Source organism: Neodiprion fabricii, chromosome 2 (assembly GCF_021155785.1).
Source record: "Neodiprion fabricii isolate iyNeoFabr1 chromosome 2, iyNeoFabr1.1, whole genome shotgun sequence".
Classification (NCBI taxonomy): Eukaryota; Metazoa; Arthropoda; class Insecta; order Hymenoptera; family Diprionidae; genus Neodiprion; species Neodiprion fabricii.
This window is the reverse complement of record NC_060240.1, coordinates 23,477,003-23,498,772: the sequence shown is the minus strand read 5'-3', so window position 1 is coordinate 23,498,772 and position 21,770 is coordinate 23,477,003. Positions and strand designations below refer to the sequence as shown.

Below are 21,770 nucleotides of genomic sequence, written 5' to 3'. Positions count from 1 at the left end.
TCGAAAATGGTGTAGGAAATTTTCAGAAAAAATAAAAGTTTTTCGAAATACTTCAAAAACAATAAAGTACCTTATACGGATTACATATGAGTTTAAGGAAAAAATTCAAATTTCTTCATACTTCCGTAGCCGGTTTTACATTGACTTTTGGGTCGAATAGTTCAACTCGGGAAAATTCATTCAATATATAAATTACGAATTTTCAAAGTAAATCCGACAATTTCAAATAATTCTTTGAACACCCCATTTTACAGTTTTTATGCAAGTTTTTACGGAGTGTTACCTGGAATGTGAAAACGAAATTCTTTGACACAAATTTTTTTATTAACAAACTACAGATTAGGCTGCAGTAACAGTTTTGATCATTTTTGGTATTTTTTACGCGTTTTTCACAGAATAGAAAACTAGGGAATTTTTTTTCGGCTAATGCCAAATATTTTTAAAAAGTATACTTGAGGAAACAATTGCCAGATAAACTTTCAAAGTCAGCAAATTCCAAGAAATTTCAGCTTTCCGTTATACAAAAAATTCCCGAAAATTGTTGGTTTTCCTTGTCAAATATATTTAAAAAATTTACTTTTTTATGGTTTTCCATGAAACAAGAACTCGATTTTAGTGAAAAATTTGCTTTCCGTAAGATTATTGTTTCAAAAAAAATACGTCATCATCAACTGACAAAGAATAGATCATTTTCTGCATACATCCTTCTAGAACTTTTTGAGATATAATAGTATACTAGAGGACCTGTAACACTCAACGTGCTCTAGGCCACAGTTTATTTAACAAAAATAAATATAACACATGAGTTTTGAATATCCACAAAGTTATTGATATATTACGATTTTTTTTTTTTATGTTTATGCTTTTTGTGTTCTTTGTGCTTGTGTTTTTTTTTATCTTTTTTGGATTTTTTACTTTTCTTCTTTTCAATCCATTCACCTTGTTCAACAATCGCAGGTTTTGTTACCGGAACTACAACACTTTTGAATATATGTTTTGGAATCAGCACTTGACTGTTTGTATCTGACTGGACATCATTCAAATTTTTTCGTGGCCTAGCCGGAAGAACTGGGCCATACATATCTGGGAGTATTTTAGAACTTAACTCTGCTGTCCCCTCAGCAGAAGTTTCGCAGTTCGTCATATTTTCTGTAGTCGTATTATCAGAGTTACTGCTGCTTTGATTAAGACACGAAGCTCCAGACATCTCACCTCTGCAAACGATAGTTGAACTTTTATGTTCAATGAAATTAACCTTCTTATTTTTCATGCCCACGTCATTTAAGCTGTCTAAATCCAAATTAGCGAATATTCCTCTAGGAGGTGACGTATTTCTCTGCACATTCAACTCCCCAGGATTCTTGCCGATCAGAACTGACTTGAACTTCTCGTCATCCGGTTCTTCTTCTCTCTCGGAATCTGAATCGTCGCTGCTGCTTACAAAAATTGCCTTGAAAAGATCCTTCTTCTCCGTATCTTTATCTACGACATTAATAACCTGACCCATTCTTTCAGATGAACTAGATGATCCTGCAAAATTTCTATCTTGGTCAAAATCTGAGTTTGATTCAATGCACGGCAAACATACCGCAGGTTGCTCAACACTCTGCACATTCAAAGAAAGATCGATGCTGTTATCTTGGCCAACTACTGCAGAACGATTTACATTTCTGCCAAAAATTCGCTCGTATTTAGCTTCGAAGTTGCGTTCCTTTGCCGAAGTTTTATTCTTGTCCATATTATCACACACAACCATAGCGGAATTGTTCATAGATTTCACAGATTGATACGATTCTAGACAGCCTGTTCTAGAATCTTCTAAATTAGATCCGCTGCTGAGATTCTCCGATTTTATCTTACCAGCAACGTCACTTACGCTTTGAAATGTCGAACTATTGTGCAACGATTCTTCCAGATAGTCGAAAATGGAAAACGTGCTTTTTTTCTCCGTTTCCGGTTTGGCGCAACCAGTTGCAGGCTCAGCTATGTTGAACCTTTTGCAAAGAATGCTTGCAGGCCGCCACTCAGTTCTTTGCCTCGTCAATTTTCCAAACATCTTTTTTGCAGCCATCTCTCTGAGCTGAACGTCGGTATCTTTGCCTAAGTCCACTGCGACCAATGGATTTAAACCATCCTGATGCTTTCCGCTCACAAATCTATCGCTCATGCTTCCTGTCAATGGTTTAAAAATTCGCGCAGCTTGATCAAATTCCACTCTTTCATGGTCTCTCTCCCATTCGGTCATCGACAATGGTTGTATATCAGTCAGTCTGTTCTTTTCTCCTTCTTTCAAAAACTCTAAAAACTTTTCGTAACGCTTCTGCTTATCGAGATCTCCAGCAAATGGCTTGAAGACCGAGCTCTTAGAATCAGCTGATGTTTGTTTGTCCTCCACTTCATTTCTGAGGTTCGTCAAGAGTTTTTCGACTTGAGCATCCTTGCCATATTTTATATTCGGTTCTTTAATTAGAGTCAAATTTTCAGTACCACCCTTGACAAAACTTTTGGCATTCAACATCTCCAGCCAAGAATTTTTCTTTGCTGTGGTTGAAACTGCATCGCCCAGTTTTGTATCTCTGTGATTAATTCCGACGTTATTCGCAGGTCGTTCAAGATTTTGGGCCACTTGTTCCTTGCCATGCAGGTTCAACGTTTTTGTAATTATGTTTGAAATTACAGAGGGTTTTCTTCGCGATTGTTCTTGATTGGAACGTTTCTCATTCTGAGCGAACTCTGAGACAGGTTGAATTAGTTGCTTATCAACTCCGCAAGAAAGCAAGGAACTGTTTGAAAGGTTTTTTTCATTTGCGGACCCACTTTCGACTTTGCTGGATAAAACTAACGCAATGGGATTTGGGTCATTGATTATTCTAGCCCTATCCTCTGCCCTTAAATCGTGTCGACCAAGGCCTTTGCGCCTCGCATTTTCCAGGCTTGTTGATTGAATAGACGGTTCGAATCTGCTTTTCCTAATTATATGCACAGGTTTGAAGTCTTTTGGTGGCTCTGGTACCTTGAACGTTTTTCTAGCTTCAAAACGACTTTTTGCAGGTACAAATCCCTCAATACATTTAGTTTGAGACGTCGTAGGCGTTTCGTGCGTCCACCTCGATTTCTGCCGGTTCTTTGGCTCCAAGCTGAAATCGTACTGAGACATGTCTTCTTTAGAATATATGTCCTCATCTTCTACTTCAAATGCACCAACTCCAAAAGCTTGACCACGTATAGACAATTTCTTATTTTTTTCTTGCAGTTGAAAAGAAGATGGTTCAAATAGACTGATATGCTGTGACAGTATCGATCGTTTCTCAAGTCCGGTGTAGCCAATACCAAAGAAATTGTCCTTCGGGTTACATCTGTTTAAAAATTTTTTTTGTTAAACACTTAGATAAGGTGATCACAGTCCTCAGAGCATTGAATTATGCTTCTTTTTTCAAATTCCAGGATATTTGTGATGAAATTTTCGAATAGTTAGCATATATTTGGTGACCGACATTCCATTATAATAATGATTAGAAGATGACAGGAAAGAAATAATTTGAAACTAGCAAAGGGTGTCACCTGAACAAAAAAGCATTTGTTTCAAGTTTCTAAATTTGAAAAAAACTTCGCTCAATCAGATAAAATCCAGTGGGAAAATTGAGTCTTCACAAGCAATATGCAGTGCAACTTTTGAAATCACATCTCCGATTACAAAATGACAAACATCTGAACATAAAAACAAAATTAATCGTAACAATACAACTGTGTTTCAATTATTATGTAATTTTGGTTCAAGATTTTTTGAGCATGTTTTAATTATTACTTCAAAAATTCCTCAAGTTTTCTATCATTTTTCAGAATTTCCCATGGCCAAAATTCAAAACAACAAAATAACTGCATAGAATCAGATAAAATTGGAATGCAAATCTAATATAAGATAGATACATGATATAAAAGTTAAGTTTAAGACTCTTTGCAATCTACACAATTTCAGTGCAGGTATTTCAGTAACAAAATTACTAACGACATTATTGATCAGGGTTCGTACGCTTTTTGGAACCCGAAATTCCCCGACTTTTCCAGGGGTTCCGGCCTGAAAATAGAATTCTTTTTAGTAACCTTCCAAGAAATATGCCGCTGATTAATGATAATTTTTTTGCATATTAATACTAATACCTTCAATATTACCTAGTAATTAATTTACTGTCCGACTACTAATTTACAAACAACAGCCAGCGTTTTCAGTAAGAAAAAAACGAAACGAGGTTTGATATCAAGTAATGTACGTATAAGAACGAGTTTATTTCTTCAAGAAACTTAAAATTCCAGTCTTATTTTCGAAATTCCCTGAGTTTTCCCGGTTTTTCAGGTTTTCCCTGTGCGTACGAACCCTGTTGATCCAATTAAAATTATTAAATTCCATCAATATCTTAGCTTCCGATTGCTAGACCTTACCTTCAATTATGTTTGATGTCATATGTAATTCATTGTAATAAACCCAAGTTTATAAAATTATATTTAAATATAGTCATAAAAACCGATAACCTACTTGGTACAACAATACGACTCGAAAAAGTTCGAATTGTAACCCTGATCTTTATTTATTATATTTTCTTAGTTTAATATTTTACCTGAATGGCTCATAGTCATCAGGGGCAAAAGTGATGTTACTATCTTCGTCATCCGACCCACCAGAATCAGTTTCCATTGCCTGTTCTTGTGTAGGAGGTAATGAGCACCCGTGTAGCCTAGTTTTGTCATTGCGCTGTTTGATCTTGGTTTTCTCTTTCTCTGACAAACGAGGACCAACACCCTGGCCGGGTTTCCAACCCATTTGCTTCAGCAATTTAACGCCAACTGTGTCTCTAAAAGTAGAAAGATACGCATTTTTTTATCACGTTTCTAAAACGAAGCGCGCATTGTATACTTCATTGTGAAAAATGTCACTTCAAAAACAATTCTCCTTGACTTGGAAACACGCTTTTTCACTCACACAACCGTTTTCCAACATTTTCCAACATGTATCATGTATTTGTGTGTGCGCTTGTGCGCATGTCCACTCAAATTATTGCGCACCGAATTCCAGGAATACGGCAGCATAAATTTGAATGAAAGTTGGATGAAAAATCAAGACAAGTATGTGATATCCCAAAATATGCCTACTCAATCAAAGCTCTATAAGTTGCCAATATAACTATAAAATACAATTAGATTCAACTAATAAAGAAATCTTCTTTGAGACTGTAGGTAGATCTACAATTTGAGATGAGCTAACGTCCAGAACTATGAAGGAAAATAAACTACTGCTATACGATATGTTCAAAATAATACATAACGATACACATACATGCATACATATCGTATACTATTTTTTTTCAATTAGTGTACCAAATTTGCTATCAACAGTGTACGAGGTAAATCATTTCGTACATTCAGTGCGTGAAGTAATTACTTCGCACCCTCGGTGCGGGAAAGAGTTATTTTGCACACGCAGTGAGCGAAATAAATTACTTCTTATACTGCACGTCCAATCCATGAATCGCTTTTCGCACACTAAGTTGAAAAAATATTTTCATGATCTGGATGTCCCAAAATATAGGCAATAACAGTCATCATATATCCAGAATTATCACCGATTGCAGAAAGTCAATAACATTTAAACTTAAAATGTCCATGTTAAATGTATAATGATCATTGCCCAAATTAGATTACAACGATCTTTTACATATGATTATCAAATGTCCTGTCTAATGAGAAAACCAAGAAACATAAGTTTGATTCTCATTGTTTCTTGGAGAACCCGGTAACTAGTTACTTAAGCAAGGCTATTTGACTGATTGTATGTATACTTCAACCCCAAAAGAAATTGTAATTAATGATACTGTAAGTCCTTTATACTATTCAATAGTAATAGATTAAACAAATAAATACTTATTACCCTGAATTTCGAACAAACGACTGAATCTATTAAAATGAACTTTGGAAGTGAAATGAACTATTCGATGGAGATGAGACACAATTCTTTTATAATTACTTAAGTGCCAAGGCATCATAGTAGCGTCAAGCGCGCCCATGGCATAAGTGCCAACATTCGCGAAATGGCGTCATAAAGTAATTCAATGTTTTTTGTGTCTCAGGTGAATATGTAGTTTTGAAAGCGTGGGTTCAAGTATTTTTGAGGTCAAGGAATACGATTATAACCACATAAAGTAATTTTTTCCGTGCATTCATACGATTTTCGGCCCTTGAAGTTGACGAAATTTTGATCATTTTCTCAAATGGTGTGATAAAATAAAGTATCATTTTGTTTTTTCAGGAAATGAAGCATTGATATTGAAAATGTTACCTACAATTTCAGTATTTTCTGATTTTGTTCTTCTCCAAATAAATCTTTGTTGCTCACGATAGTCATATTTTCATAAATACTTAATGAACGAATATTGCTTAAGTCACTTATTAATGATCGATTTTTGGCAAACCGACGTCCATCGTCACTTAAAATCATTGCCCATCAAATTACTTCTCGAGGTTTTTTTATAGATATATTCCATCCAACGTGAGAATAGACTTAGGATCGCAAAAAAACTCGTCGGTTTCAGTTAGTTCTCCATCCAGGGAAGGCCATGCAGCCCCCTCCATGCCGGAAGCGGTTCTGGCTAGCTCACCAGGAGCGTATACAATACTGGGCAGCACACTACGCACTACCCACTCTCTCTTCACTCTTTCCCCAACTCACTTGCTAATGCGCGCAACAAGTCTATTCTCTCGTTAAACAGAGTATAAAATGTAATACTGAGAAAGATTGACGAATAGCAATCTGGACTATCAGTAGTACTTCCAGAATCACGAACTGCAAAACTTGGTAAAGCAAATGAACATCCACAGATCATTACAATCCAAGATTTTTTGTGAACACTTCCATGCTTACTTAACAGGTTTCAGGATCTCCTGTAACACTGGAGTTCCGGGAATTGGTCCATCCCCAGAGAATTTAGTTCTTTCTCTTTTGGTTCCTTTATTCTCATGATCAGCGTAGTCGTCAGTTGTCCGGATAGCAGTTGGCGCAATTCCGAATTGCCCCATGTCTTCGTCATCCATAAAATCTTGGGGTCTTTGAGCTTTGCTCTCAGCTTTGCTGCTTCGAGATGATTTAAATTGTTGTGGTCTCCAGCCGTCACGTGTTCCCACGGTATTAAAATATCCAGCAGAGAATCCACCAGTAAATGCCCCATGAAACCTCCTTCTTCCTTGTTCATCGCATGCATATTGATCCTCTATTGTCATAGGTTTTTTTCTTGGGAAATTATCTGTGGAAAGAGATTTCATCATGTGAAAGTTCAACAGCTTTCACGAGTTTGTCTATATTTTAAACATTGAATGAAAACAACATTTGAATGATGATTTTAATAACTCAGTCTCTCTCTAAATGTGTGAATAAACAAAACAGGATTTTTTGATAATTTCATGTTCTAGAATAAGGTTAACGATAATTAATAAAAATACGAAACAATTGTTCGTTTACCGCAGTAGAAAAAATTATTGTTTGAAATTGCCGAGTGATCAATTCAATCAATAGCAATGCCCCGCAACTCCCAACTAAAATATCGGAATAGAGTAGTAACGCACCTTCATCCAAAGGATCTAGAGGCGTTCCGAATATAACATAATTCTCATCATCTGAATCGAGCATTGCGCTGAATATTTAATGAACCAAAGCTAAGTTTAAGTTCGATAATACTACGTTTTATCAAGCACCATTACTATACTGCGTTTGCTGAATTGCAGGTTATATTATTCTCAAGCGAAGCAGTCAGGGAGAGAGACTAAAGGAGTGGACACAGCATAAGAGAATAAGTAGTAACGGCGTCCTCAAAAACCCGTCCTTCAATTAGTTCTCCGCTCTGCCACTAGCATCGCATGGGTCGAAGACATCGTAAATATAGTAATAAAATTAGTCGCACGATGAAAGTAACCGACCCGCGCTTGCGCAGTAGAATGAAAAGTGACGCACCTAAATGATAGTATATTGGAGGTTAAGGAGACTATTTCAAGAATCGTCAAAACTTTTTTTTCATAAAATGAGGGGACAAAATTGTCCTGAGCTTCTCTCGATTCATTACGCGAAAATGATAGCTTACAGATTCCTAATCTTTCAGCTTATTGTTTTTTAACGAAATTTGATACACCCATTTTAATAAACATAATAAATTAATTAACACTACACATTAATAACAAAAAGTTTTACATATATAAACATAAACACTGCACGACATTTGCCACATTGAGGTTAGGAAATAAGTAGTCACAATGTGCCTGATCTAAGTATATATATATATGACTACGATCTATTTGATCGGCAGCGCCGCCGTTTTAGGCCGGGATTTCGTGTTCATTTCTGAAGCACGCTGTGTCCACTCCTTTACTCTAGTCTTCCTGGAAGCAGTGACCAGAGCACCATAAAGTAATACTACGGTTAAGTCAGTGACTACGGCTTATGGTACATCACGCCTGCATACACGATATGTAGAACTGTGGACCAGGGCTCATAGAGTCATAGAGATAGACTGCACAGCCAATGTTACCAGATAAATAGTACAGCAAGTTGGCAAAAGGATGCGCACAAGTAGCCAAATATAAACGGTACACGATTTACGTCCGAGTTTGCTGTATACACGATACGAGTTCTGGTAACTTTTTCTCGGGCCGAGAAATCGGTCCGATTTCTAGCACCGTGTCAATACGTCTTAAGACCGTGCATGAGACAGCACCATTAGTGTACGTGGTGTACGTACGTTCCGATGGTTCCCATAATAGCTCGCAGTGCTGTCAACAATCTTTTACCTCTTATGTGCTGTTGAGTTCGTGGACAGCTCTACCTTCGTCCTAGGGAGTTTGTAGCGATGTTAACTAATTTGGGAACGCATCTCCAAGTTTCCAATGTTTTTTTGTTTTCTACCGTGACCACGAGTAGTACGCTGAAACTTCCGAGTTGTTCAAAGGACAATCTGCGGCTCATCTGTTCTCACTTTTAAGTGCGACTCCCAAACAAAAATGAGAGTAGGTGTCGCAATGATGGTCAGAACGAAGAAATAGCATCAAACGATGCTCAGTCAATGACAAATGAAATAATTGCAATCGTGAGTAATCTCTAAGCTCGGATTAGCCGTTGGTTTAAGTTCCCACGATGGCTGCCAGCGGGAGCACTGTCTGTGATGAAAAAAAGAAAATACGAATGATGAGTTTGACTTACCTGAGGAATGCTTTTCAAAAGAAATCGGAGCACTCGGGCTGCGTTGAAATTGCGTCACTTGAGAATGAAAAGAACTTGGAACGGATTGAATGTCGCAACATTCCGAATGACGATTTACGTGCGGAAAGAGTAAAGTTCTCCGCTCACTCTAGGCCTATTCAATCTTATCAGGACATGGAGTACAAAGAAATTATTAACGACAACACGTCCGGACTGTTTAGAAGGTTAAAAAAACGGCTCCACATTAGAGATTTGACATTTTGTAAATCCAAGCAGAAGGTACGAAGTGATAACCAAACTTGTAGATTACACTGTGCTGTATTTACACCTTTGCTTACATTCACCTTTTCTCATCTCAGATCAAAGCTATCGAGCCATCCAGTCCATCCTATGGTTTGAACAGCACTTTAAATGTCACTCAAAGTCAGCTGCCAATTATATTCTTTAATGAAAAGAAGAACTCACTTTCAAATGTCGTGCACAATTTGACAAATGAAGCGAATGGTTACTTAAATGGTACGCCAAACCAGTCGCAGAGTGATTCGATTGATGGAGAAGACAGACTTCAAGAAGAACCCGAGTACATTTCTTCTGCAATCGGCAATACGGCGGAACCTCAAGCCAGCTGCTCTGCAAACTCTGGAGATGTGAGCTTAGACATCGAAGGCAAAAATGAGAAAAAGTTTAATTTGACCGAAGAGTTGCTAAGGCTCAGTAAGTATGGATGGTACTGGGGACCAATTTCAAGGGACGAAGCAGATTCCAAGCTGACCAATGAGCCAGATGGGGCATTTTTGGTTCGGGATTCATCTGCAGACAAGTAAGTGTAGGCAAAAAATTTTGACACATTATATCGAGATTCAAGTACTTTGGGAATGAATTTGCCAGATCGTCAAAGTCAAAATTCAGCAAAGAGAAAAGATTATTTCAAAAATCTTCAGGGTATGTTATTTGTGCCAATACTGAAACATAAAGCAACATTCCTACTATGTACTAGAAATGATTCTGAGCTGATTAAATGATACAAGCTAATTTCTCAGAAATTTCTCATACTTTCATCTATAAATTTTCAGAAGTTTACCATGTTTTTGGACAGTTTTGAGAAAAATTTAGTATTATTTCTGAAAAAGTATGGATTCTTATGAGAATACTATCTGCGAGGTTTCAAAAAATTCTAAAGAGCCTAGGCAAAAAACTTATATTCTTGTGGATCTGCTTCTTCAGTTGCGAGTCTGAAAAAACTCCGAGTTTTTGAATTTTTAATATTTTTTGACTGAGTTGAGTTCGAAGTAAAAACTGAATGAATTTCCGAAAACAACTCAAATTCTTTCCAAACTGCCTTTTTTTTACTGAATATCTAAAAAATGTTTTTGTCGTTCTGGCTATTTCTGACAAAGTTGTAGTAAAAATTGGTCCAATTTCCAAAAGAAACTCATAGTTCTCCAGTTAAATTCTTTCTACAGGGTATCTGTAAAGAAATGGTCGGATTTTTTGCATTTGATGGGAAATAAAATTCTGAGACAAAAAGTCCTCTGCCCTTCCGTCTTCTTACCGCTATAGCATGCATCTGATTGGCTACTTATTTTCATTAATAACTAATCATCTATGGGTCAGATGCAAAAATGGCAGAGGACTTTTCGTCTCAGAATTTTATTTACTATCAGATGCAAAAAATATGACCATTTCCTTATAGACACCCTGTACATTAAAAAGCATGTAAATCTGTTAAAAGTTAGAAATGTTGAAGAAACCGTGAAAATTAATTATGACATGTATCCGAAAAAATCAGAATATATCTGTAAAAGATGTTTCAATAAAACTACGAGTGGAAAAACTTTTCAGAAATTTTGAAGAAGTATGAAACTCTCCCCACAAAGCTACTGAAATTAATTTTCTTTACAGAAATTAAATGGTTTTGGAACGTTTCAAAAGCAATTTCTGCCACGATATTGGCGATTTGAGAAATTTGTTTTTTAGTCAATACGTTCAGAATGCTTGAATTCTGGTGTTTTTTTTATCTGATTGAGCTTTTTGCCTTGACCTCATTTGGCCACCATAGCTCCAGAGATTGCTTGGAAACATGTTTACAAAAAGTTATGTCCCAAATGTATAAAAATAAATTTGCGAACGTACGATGCAAAAAATTTTCATCAGTGACTTCTACATTATAACTACACAGAAATGTCAAATTTCTTGAATGTTTTTCAGAAGATTTGTAGGGCTGTTGTCAGCGAGCGAAATGGACTCAAAAACATCAGAGTTCAAGTTATAAACGTGGTCGAAATTATTATTGTACGTCAAAGCAATGAAACGTTGGGAAAGATCATTGCTTTTCAATTTTAGAATAATTGGAAACAAGTTTTCCAAACATGAGACATAATATGAATTCAAAAAAAATTTAATTATGCCAATTTTAAATATATTTTCTCAACGTTCTGACACTTTCAAGAATACTAACTTCAACTATGTTTAGTTACTAGACCTTAGATATTTTTGAGCTCATTTCGTTCAATGATAAAATTCCCATAAATTGTTTGAAAAACGTTCAAGAAATTTTACATAACGGTGTAATTATAGTGTGCATATCTAATCGCTGATAAACAATTTCTGTAGCGTACTTTCACAGATCTATTTCTAAGTGTGATTTGGTTAAATTTCGGACAATCTTAAAGTAGTGAAATAACGATTTTTCTTGAACTGGTCACAATAACATTACTAACTTTACCCTTATAAGTATAAAACGTTTATTCAGACAATTAATATCCAAGCTGATATTACAGTGAATCATTCCAATGGTGGGCCCTTTTGGAGATGCAAATATTGTTCGTTATTAATAAGTGTTTGTTAATCAAAGAAATATTCTATTTTGTTACTCAAATGTATCGAGTTTTATATTTCATTAACTCATGCATACATACATACCTATATTCTAAATAATTATTATTCCGCTAGAGTACTTAATACATTTGAAAAATGGCAGAACGTTATGTACGAGGTCATATACACAGAATATATTTGATATGGCAAACTGACAACTGACATTTTTTTAATCATCTATTCTGAATCCATCTAAAACAAACTGAAAAACAAATTGATTTCATATTATATATATTATACACATCTCTGTTTGTTATATGTATCTATAACGACTTAAAAAAATCTATAATGTTTGCGCTGGCGTGACAGTTGTTCAAACATTGAGATTTTGAAAATGTGTCCGCCATTGCTAGGTTTTTATTTTTTTTTTGAAAAAAACTTCCTCAGTAATATATGTCCGTTGTCAAGAAATATATTTTTCGTTCAAGCCCATATCATTTTGCTGGAGATTTTTAGACTGTGCATCATAAAAAAGTGTCCGTTAAGACAAGTTTCACTGTATTCGAATTTTCTTGAATTCATTTTTATTAGATACAGTAGCGCTCGAAAGTATTTTGATAATATGAAATTCATTATTATTTTGACCCGTGCTTCTTCTTATTTTTCTTTATTTTAACATTATTTTTTAACGAAGGAGAGTTAAACTTGAACAATTATGTAGAACATCGAATTTCCTTCAATAAAAAATATCATTTATCTTTTATTTTATATTTGTATCTAAAAATCCAATTACTATCTTTGTCAAAATACTTCTGAGCGCTACTGTATATACGAGAGACGTTCTTTCATTAAAGTTGACTATTAATAGAACAACTAACACCGTTGAAGATTTTTCAAACAGTTTTTTCTCTTTGACTAATCTTTAATTTAAACATTCTGGCCGAGTCATCCCAAGTATTAGTCTTAATTTTTCACACAATTTTTGCCATTCTACTATAAAGCTGAATCTAGCAGCCAGAAGTAGCGACTGATATGCTAACATCAATTGAAAGCAAGCAGCAAACGCAGTAATCAAGATTGTATTAAATCCATGAAAAGCTCATAATATTTGAGAATTATGAGTGTGAAACTGTATTGCATTATCTTTATTACAAGAAATTTAGTTTGGCATTTAAGAAAAAATCAGCTGTTTGCTAAAATTACTTGTTTATGTTATTGTTACGAATTTCAAACTGATCAAAATCTAGTGCTTTATCTGTTATCTTATTTTGGCGTAAAGCTAGTCATAAAATTCGGGTATGAGCAACAAATTAGTAACTATTACTAATTAGCTACTAAATAGTACTATTTAGTAACAACCTACACTGCAAAATTAGACGTCATTATTTTTGTTTAATATTTTATCATTATGATTCAGAATTATAATAGTGATTAATTATAATCATTTGATATTACTGCATGTGCTGGTGGAAACATCTTGTTTGAAATATGGCAACAGACAAATGATATCTTCAAATCAATGTATACAGTAGAACATAAATTATATAAATTGTCGATTATCTGAATGGTAATTTGATTTACCCAAATGTTGGGTTAATTTGAATGGATATGCGTTACGTACTTTGTTTCACGAAAAATGTCCAGATTTACATGGCCTACGAAATCACCTATATGTATGTGGGTACGTTCAATACCATTCGACCGCAGCCTGCGGGCTTGGGTCAGCGATTCGGCTGCTGATTTTTTTCAAGAAAGTAGGTTATAAAAAAAGACGATTCTCCAAATTTCAGCTTAATATAAGAAAATCTGGTGACTATAGAAATGTTTGAAGTTTTTAATAATTCAATTTTTAGTTATTTTCACGATTTTTTCATGGGAGCTCTACGGGACTTAAAGACTCGAATCAAACGGCATTCCCCTTCTCTGACCTTGTATTTTTAAGAAAAAAATAGTTTTTTTACTCCGAAACAAAATCTAGTTTAATTAGGACCCTTTTCATGAACTACTATTTTAGCAAAATTTCGCATAACTTTGAAACGCTACCAAGTCAAGAATTTTCCAAGTAGACGGCTCAAATTTTTCGTCTAGGTATACTTTATCACTACCTACACGAACTATTATTAATTACCACGTTCCTTTTTATATACGGCCTCGCAAAACCAACTGATTTCTGAAAAATCGCTGTTTTCAGATAGCTGTAACTTTCTTCTATTAACTCGAAATCGCTTCAAATTTTCAGGGAATATACTTCATTCTATCCCCAAACAACGCTGAAAATTTCCAGCTAGGAGTCGAAGTTGTTAACGAGCTGTGAATTTTCAAAATGTTCAAGTTTCCCACATAATATTTCGTATTTCATGGCATTATCAACGACTTCTTGAATTGCGCGTGGAAAATTTACACTTGTCGATTATTAACCTAAATAAAAAAAAAATTAATAGCTTGCAAAACTACATACTGAAGTAATGTTATAAAAATATGGCTTACATCCCTATAATTTGTATCGCCTTAAAAAAAAAAACTCATTGACTGCGAGAATAGGATATTTATAGTCGTATAAAATATTTTTATTTATCATTTGTATTGTAATTATTGATTTCAAATTGAATATTTGTTTCTTTGTGTCCCATGAAGTCATACTCAATACTTGTTATATAGTTGATAATGCCATGAAATACGAAATATTATGTGGGAAACTTGAACATTTTGAAAATTTCAAGCAATTTCGAGTTGATAGAAAAAAGTTACAGCTATCTGAAAACAGCGATTTTTCAGAAATCAGTTGGTTTTGCGAGGCCGTATATAAAAAGGAACGTGGTAATTAATAATAATTCGTGTAGGTAGTGATAAAGTATACCTAGACGAAAAATTTGAGCCGTCTACTTGGAAAATTCTTGACTTGGCAGCGTTTCAAAGTTATGCGAAATTTTGCTAAAATAGTAGTTCATGAAAAGGGTCCTAATTAAACTAGATTTTGCTTCGGAGTAAAAAACTATTTTTCTCTTAAAAATATAAAGTCAGAGAAGGGGAATGCCGTTTGATTCGAGTCTTCAAGTCCCGTAGAGCTCCCATGAAAAAATCGTGAAAATAACTAAAAAATTGAATTATTAAAAACTTCAAACATTTCTATAGCCACCAGATTTTCTTATATTAAGCTGAAATTTGGAGAATCGTCTTTTTTTATAACCTACTTTCTTGAAAAAAATCAGCAGCCGAATCGCTGACCCAAGCCCGCAGGCTGCGGTCGAGAAGTATTGAACGTACCCATACATATATATATATATATATGTATGTATATATATAATGAATTTATATATATATATCCGAGGGTTTAATCACTCCTGAAATCTGGTGTACACCTTTCCGAGCATCCTGTGAAGTATCTTGAAATCTTTAAAATCCTATGAAATATTTTGTAGTCTTTGAAATCGTTAAAAATTTCTTGAAATCATTTACTGTCCTTTGAAATCCTTAGAACTCTTCTGGAGTCTCTTGAAATTTTATAAAATCCTTTGAAATTCTGGACATTTTTTGTAATTATTGAAATCTTCTGAAATATCCTAAAATCATTAGAAATCTCTTGAAATCACTTGCAATCCTTTGAGACCCTTAGAAATCTCATGAAGTCGTTTGTGATCTCTCTAAATCTGTCAAAATCTTTTGAAATCCATTGAAATCATTTGAAATTCTTGAAATTTTGCGAGTATTTGAAATCGTCCGAAGTTTTTTTAATCTTTTGAAATCGTCTGAAATGTCTTGAAATTTTCTAGAATTTTTTGTTATCTTTCGAAACCCTTTGACACCTTTATGATCTTGAAATCAGATGTATATTTAATCTATGAATGATTAACCCCTCGTATATATCTTTCCGCTGGCAGTTTTACCTCATGAACAGAGTTGCGGAACAAAGTGCTGTGGCGTTGAATCTTACATTTCATCCCTCAATTCATGTTTTTAATCAGCTCGATATCTTCTTTTAAATTCCAAGTGTAAACATCACGTTTTTACGTACTTTTTTCCCAGCAGATTCTTTACGTTTGGTTGTGAGAATTTGTCTATTATCTGACCAGAAATAGTATGCATTTGATCAAAATGTACTAGTAACTATGTATTAATTCGTATAACTTTGATACATTTCAATATATTTTTATGGAAATTACATTTAATCTCCTGTCTTGGAAAGAATTTTTTTGAGTTTCATCTTTCATTCGAGTGAGTTCTTTCAAAACAGAGAACAAAATTATTTGAGATTTGACGAAAATTACAGTATTGGTATCATTCAAATTACTATAAGATTGGTTTCGAATACTTAAAGATTTAATTCAATCATTATTCGCATACCGCTCAGTTGCATTTTGTCACTTTTTTTCTCAAGAAAAATTTCCTTCGAGACTTTTGCAATATAATGCGCACCGGTACTTGGAAAATTTTCTTGGTATGTTAGGTATCGATATACCTGAAATTTCCATTGATCCAGTTTGACTGAAATCTCCAATGATAAGGTCTTGACAAGTAAATGAATCTTAATCAAGAGTATGTATATCAAGCATCATTAGGGTGGTTCAAAAAAAGTTTTTTGTTTTTGCTCTTACACTGCCAAACGTTAGTGTTTGATAGAAGAAAAATCTCCCCATAGATGAGTTGTCTAGCTTTTCTTTTTCGGTAAAACAAATCAGTAGCTTTCAGACATTTGTAATGTGTTTTCTATTAATGACAACTATAATTATAGTTTTGGAAACCTTGGAGAATCAGCTTTAAGGATCTATGCATGAATTTAGGAAATATTTAATAGCTTACACGTATTTTAACTTTTAATGAAAAATGAAAATTTCCATTTTAAATATACATAAAATAAAAATTGAAAAAGCGACCTGTTACACTTGAGCATTTTTTTTTTTCCATCAATCACTTACATTTGAGGGGGTAAGAATGAAAAAAACCTTTTTTTAATCGCTCCAAGCTACATTGTCATCTTTTTTTTTATAAGAATCAACTATTATGAAGAATTAACATTGATAATAATCTTATCATTTCGCTTGGCGACATGTTTTGCTGGATTGAAGTAAATTGTTTCAGCTGTTTTTGAAATATTATAGGCATAGCAAAACATGTCACCGAGTGAACTGTTGAGGTAATTGATAATATTAACGCTTTCTATTAATTGAATCTAACATAAAAAGAATATGTAAATGAAGCTTGATTTATAGACTTTTGAATAAAATAAACCCCAATCGAATCAAATAATTGATTGTTCAGATACGAACTGCCAAAATTCACCAATTTTTTCGCCATTTGCTTCTATATACCCCATTAAGTTTGATCGATCGAAACTTTATTTACATATGTCAGTACCATCTTTTTGAAACCACAAGCATAGAATGATTTTAATACTGATTTTTTGTTTCATTTAATTTTCGTGAAATAATACTGAAAGAGCACGACTAATATTTTCCTCATTTCTGTAGGTATTTACTGACACTCAGCTTCAAGTCATCTGGAAAACTGCTTCATACCCGAGTTGAACACAGTGGCGGCTTATTTTCGTTGTATTACCATCCAGAGTGCGAACGGTTCTCATCTGTAGTAGCTTTAATCAATCATTCGATGAGTTTTAGCCAGTCAGCTGTGTATTGTTACTCCCGTCCGAGGTATCCTGGTCATCCAGCTTTTCCAGTTAGATTAACTAAACCGGTTAGTCGATTTACACAAGTCAGAAGCTTGCAATACCTCTGCCGTTTTGTCATTAGGCAAAACACTAGGGTCGACAATATCGATAAGCTTCCGTTGCCTGAGACTATTAGAGGATATATCGAGGAGGCTCATTATTAAATTATAAATAATAATCGCCAAAAATGAGTCAAGAATCCATGTGAGGCATTTCATTTCTTCCCCTGGTTCTTGATGTTTTTTAAGATGTTTCTGTCTCAAGTCTCGGTTATAAGATGTGTGGAATAGTTTACTTACTTCCCAATTGTACAGTTGATACATCTGATTCGAGATTATGAAGTACATTTCTATTTATAATATTCTAAACTCTAAAACATAGTTGGGGCGTAGTTGAATTTCAGTCAACTTTTGCGTTGAGTTTGTTTGATTCGCATCTTACAGAAGTAAATTGTAATCACCAGAACTCGGTTTCTATGTGATTGAATTAAACCTGGCAGGATTAAAATATATAACAATGACAAATTTTGTGTCTTCGTTTCAAACTAACGGAAATTGCAAGAGATGTTAACTAGTACGGTGTATTTCAGACACGCTTATACTCAAAAGCGTATCAAGTTTCATTCTGTTCAAAGTGGCCTCCTTGTCGCCGTTTTTGTATGAAATGCTCCATATATTGTATACAGAATGAATCCAGACGTATGTTATACGTATTTTTGCACCTTCTTATTTTTGTAATAAACTTTTATGAACATCAGAATAGCATGAAATAATTTTGTATGAAGAATAGTACTGCAAAAAGCACTTGTTGAAGTTTAATTTAATTATATTATACATATGTATATCACTAAGTATATGTACATATACATACATATATTCATATAAATTGGTATATTCACGGGGTAGATTTGGTTGAACAAGACACATTCAGTATCAATTACTAAATTAGTCAGAAAAGTGAATTGGCCTAACTATCGTAAGTCGTAAAACTAAACCAGAATTTCATGTTCTGATGTAGTGTGGTTCAGGACAGGTTTCCCTTGAAAAAAATGAAAATAATTATTTTTACCTGCTTGAAACCAGTCGTATATTTAAAACCATACCATTTCAGATTTGAAAAAATGCATGTTTTGAGGACGAAATTTTAAAATAATATCTATTTTTTGACACGTATCACCAATTTTTTTTCAAAATCATTCACGAAATATTAGCAGTGTTATAAAATGAATTTAAAAACAAACGTTATTTTTTCACATCAGCTGTATTGCGGATGATCAATTTTGTTTTCTCAATCAAAATATTGAAAAACATGTCAAGTTTTAGAAAGTGAAAAGCACTTGGCAGGGGATCAAACAAAGAAAAAGTAAATCGAAAAAGTCGTTGTTGAGAATAATTTTTTGCTAACCTTCTAGATCACATCTTAAAAGATCGCTTGTCTGTTTCCAAAACCTTTCGTAAGGATTTCTTCTTAAAAAATTGATATTATATTATCAATATTATGCTTATAACAGTCAGAAAATCATTTTTTATATGTTGTTAATCAAGTTCAATATCTTCAGGATTGCTTCACAGAGATACCTCATTATCAAAATAGTGAAAATCAGCTGCGAATATATTTAAAGCATTTTCATTATTCCGCCAAACTTTTTTAAAATGACACAAGAAACGCGATTATAAACTATATAATTTCCTAAATTTTGAAAATATTTCAGTGCGAACAATAACGAGAGCAAAAGCGGAAAATACGATCTACTGTATATATCGGTAAAACAGAAAAGTTGCATGCAATGAATTTAAAATATAAAAAGCAACATGAGTCGCGTGGAGGCGAAGCTGTGTACGTCATACACAACGATGGTGGCGAAGTGATATCATTTTATACATACCGGGAAATTTCGTAAAACTGTCTGATGGGTAGTTTAACACAGGGAAAATCCACCTGCATTTACGTAATTTATGGTACATTTTACCCATCGACATTTTTTGTTTTTTACGATGGCCAAATTCCTCACTTTCTCTGATAATTCGATGTGAAACATAAATGTCGATCGGTAAAATGTGCTCTGAATTGCCTAAATGCAGACGGATCTGCTCTATTTTTAACTGCCCTTCAGACATTTTCACGTATTTTCCCGGTACGTGTGTTCTGTTGACATACGATTAGAAACAGCCCACATGTGCATAAAATGACTTCACATAACCGCTACCTTTGATCAATGCATGATGTATACGACTCCACCCCTATCACGAAATTTGTAACTCATGCTCTTTCCCGTACTTTTTATTCATTGGCTCGATAAGAGTTGTAGACGGGATCACATATTTTGAATTAATAGTTAGAGTTTACACATTATCAACGTAAAAATTCCATAGATAGCGTAATTCTACATTCAATTCCAAACAACTTTTTTGATGCATGCGAGGATCAGGATAAAAAAACAAACACTATTGCTTCGTAAAAGAAACAATTTTTTAGATACTTGTGTTCGGCATATATAATTATTGGCCTAGCTGTAACTTTTTCTGTCAAAAATGCGTAAGCTCTGATAATAGCCAAAATAATAGGTGACATTTTACGTAGTCGGTATAAATTGATTATAGCATAATTTTAATTCGACAACTCCTCATATAACACATAAATCATAATGCATAATTCATCCGTGAAAATTAAGTAATTAAAGTGATACGTAAAAGCAGGTTGACACGCTTGAACGGATAATATTGCAATTGTACATAGTGAACAAAGTGGTTAGGAAATCTTATCAAAGTTTTTATTTTGCATATTATTGAGTTGTTTACCCTGAATTCGAAGCAGGGATTTTAATGTTGATTAATTTTTTTGTTAAATACACATAATCTATAGATTTTTTCAAACTTCAGATGGGATTGCAAAAAAATGAAAGATAATTTGTAAATAAGCACTGGATAAAATCCCTCAAAATGATAATGAATTATGGTTGATGACCGAATATATAATTTGAAAAATAACTGTTCAGTGGAAATGTTTCATAGTTTTCTTTCGGAATCTAAGACTGAAGTGTGAATAAATGTAACAATTAAATGATAAATTGAACCTTACTAGTCGTGATAGCATGTGTCGAAAATATTTTTCGTAAGCTGCTTAATGAATTAATAATAGTCCAATCGCTGTAATATATGCTTCTATGCCCAACGGGTTACTGAATATTCAAAAAAAAGTTTCCGTAATAGGTACGAGAATTCAAAAAATTCACAATCCTATTGCAAATTGATTTTTTACCTTAGATGATACCTACTAATAATAAGTACATATCTAACTTGTAGTTAGAATAGCCCAAATAATGAAGGTATGAATTTGGTGCTTCAGTTAGATGAATAGAAAAGAGAGTTTGCATATATTTTTACAAATTGATCGAAGTTATGTAAAGAAAATGATGTTTTACTGAGAATCTCAACATATTGAAAATTCGATAAACTCTGTGATGGTATTAATTAATTAACACTGATTAAAATCGGCGTTAAAGACTATCTTCCCTGTTATTTTTTTTCATCCATCTCGTTAAGTTGTATCATGTACGGATAAAAGAACACGCTAGTTCTTGAAATAATATTGTCACTTCTCAAATAAAAATAGATAAGTAGTTTAAGGATTCACCAAGAATATTTTATGTACAACATCCGCCACACGCAATGCAATTGCAATATCTATTGTACGGATATTTGGGGTTACGTTGAAGCATTGTATACGAATTAGGTCTATGCGATTAATTGATTATTCGGCCCGTTTAGTTAATCGTATTTTCCATTAATCAATCAGTTCGTTCATTTAATTAATTGCCGTTCTGGATTATTAAATTGTTTTCGTAATTTGATCTACTTTTCCGATTAATTAGTCCATACAATTAGATATTTTTTTCAATGGCTCAAGCATTAAGCCCTTCAATAAATGTCATTTCGATTAATCAATTAACCAAAAACAAATTAACCAAAGTTAAGGCTTAATCAAATAATCTTAACGCCATGGTATGGATATGAAATGTTTATGCAAAATTATGTTTATGGTGAATTTGAAGACCTG

The 21,770-nt window shown here is 33.8% G+C and overlaps 2 protein-coding genes and 1 long non-coding RNA gene across 5 annotated transcripts; 1 reads left to right on the top strand and 2 right to left on the bottom strand.

The window, feature by feature from the left end:
- Window positions 1-302: 302 nt before the first annotated feature.
- LOC124175822 (G patch domain-containing protein 1 homolog) lies at window positions 303-7,832 on the bottom strand. The gene is made up of 4 exons (XM_046556390.1): window positions 7,609-7,832; window positions 6,911-7,289; window positions 4,614-4,847; window positions 303-3,356 (listed from the first exon to the last, which is right to left on the bottom strand). The coding sequence occupies exons 1-4, from the start codon at window positions 7,670-7,672 to the stop codon at window positions 836-838; spliced, it is 3,198 nt and encodes a 1,065-aa protein (XP_046412346.1). The 5' UTR covers window positions 7,673-7,832; the 3' UTR covers window positions 303-835.
- Window positions 7,833-8,950: 1,118 nt separating this feature from the next.
- On the top strand, window positions 8,951-18,470 carry LOC124175835 (suppressor of cytokine signaling 4-like). Of its 3 annotated transcripts, XM_046556422.1 has the most exons (4): window positions 8,951-9,119; window positions 9,254-9,511; window positions 9,592-10,052; window positions 17,515-18,470. In XM_046556422.1, the coding sequence occupies exons 1-4, from the start codon at window positions 9,096-9,098 to the stop codon at window positions 17,876-17,878; spliced, it is 1,107 nt and encodes a 368-aa protein (XP_046412378.1). In that variant the 5' UTR covers window positions 8,951-9,095; the 3' UTR covers window positions 17,879-18,470. The 3 variants fall into 3 exon arrangements, with proteins under 3 accessions (XP_046412378.1, XP_046412376.1, XP_046412379.1); XM_046556420.1 differs by having other exon boundaries at window positions 8,951-9,511; XM_046556423.1 differs by lacking the exon at window positions 17,515-18,470 and adding an exon at window positions 13,051-13,670 and having other exon boundaries at window positions 8,951-9,511.
- A 1,239-nt stretch (window positions 18,471-19,709) lies between these two features.
- On the bottom strand, window positions 19,710-21,361 carry LOC124175850. Its single transcript, XR_006869254.1, has 2 exons — window positions 20,679-21,361; window positions 19,710-20,647 (listed from the first exon to the last, which is right to left on the bottom strand). It is a non-coding gene; the product is annotated as an uncharacterized LOC124175850 (long non-coding RNA).
- Window positions 21,362-21,770: the final 409 nt, after the last annotated feature.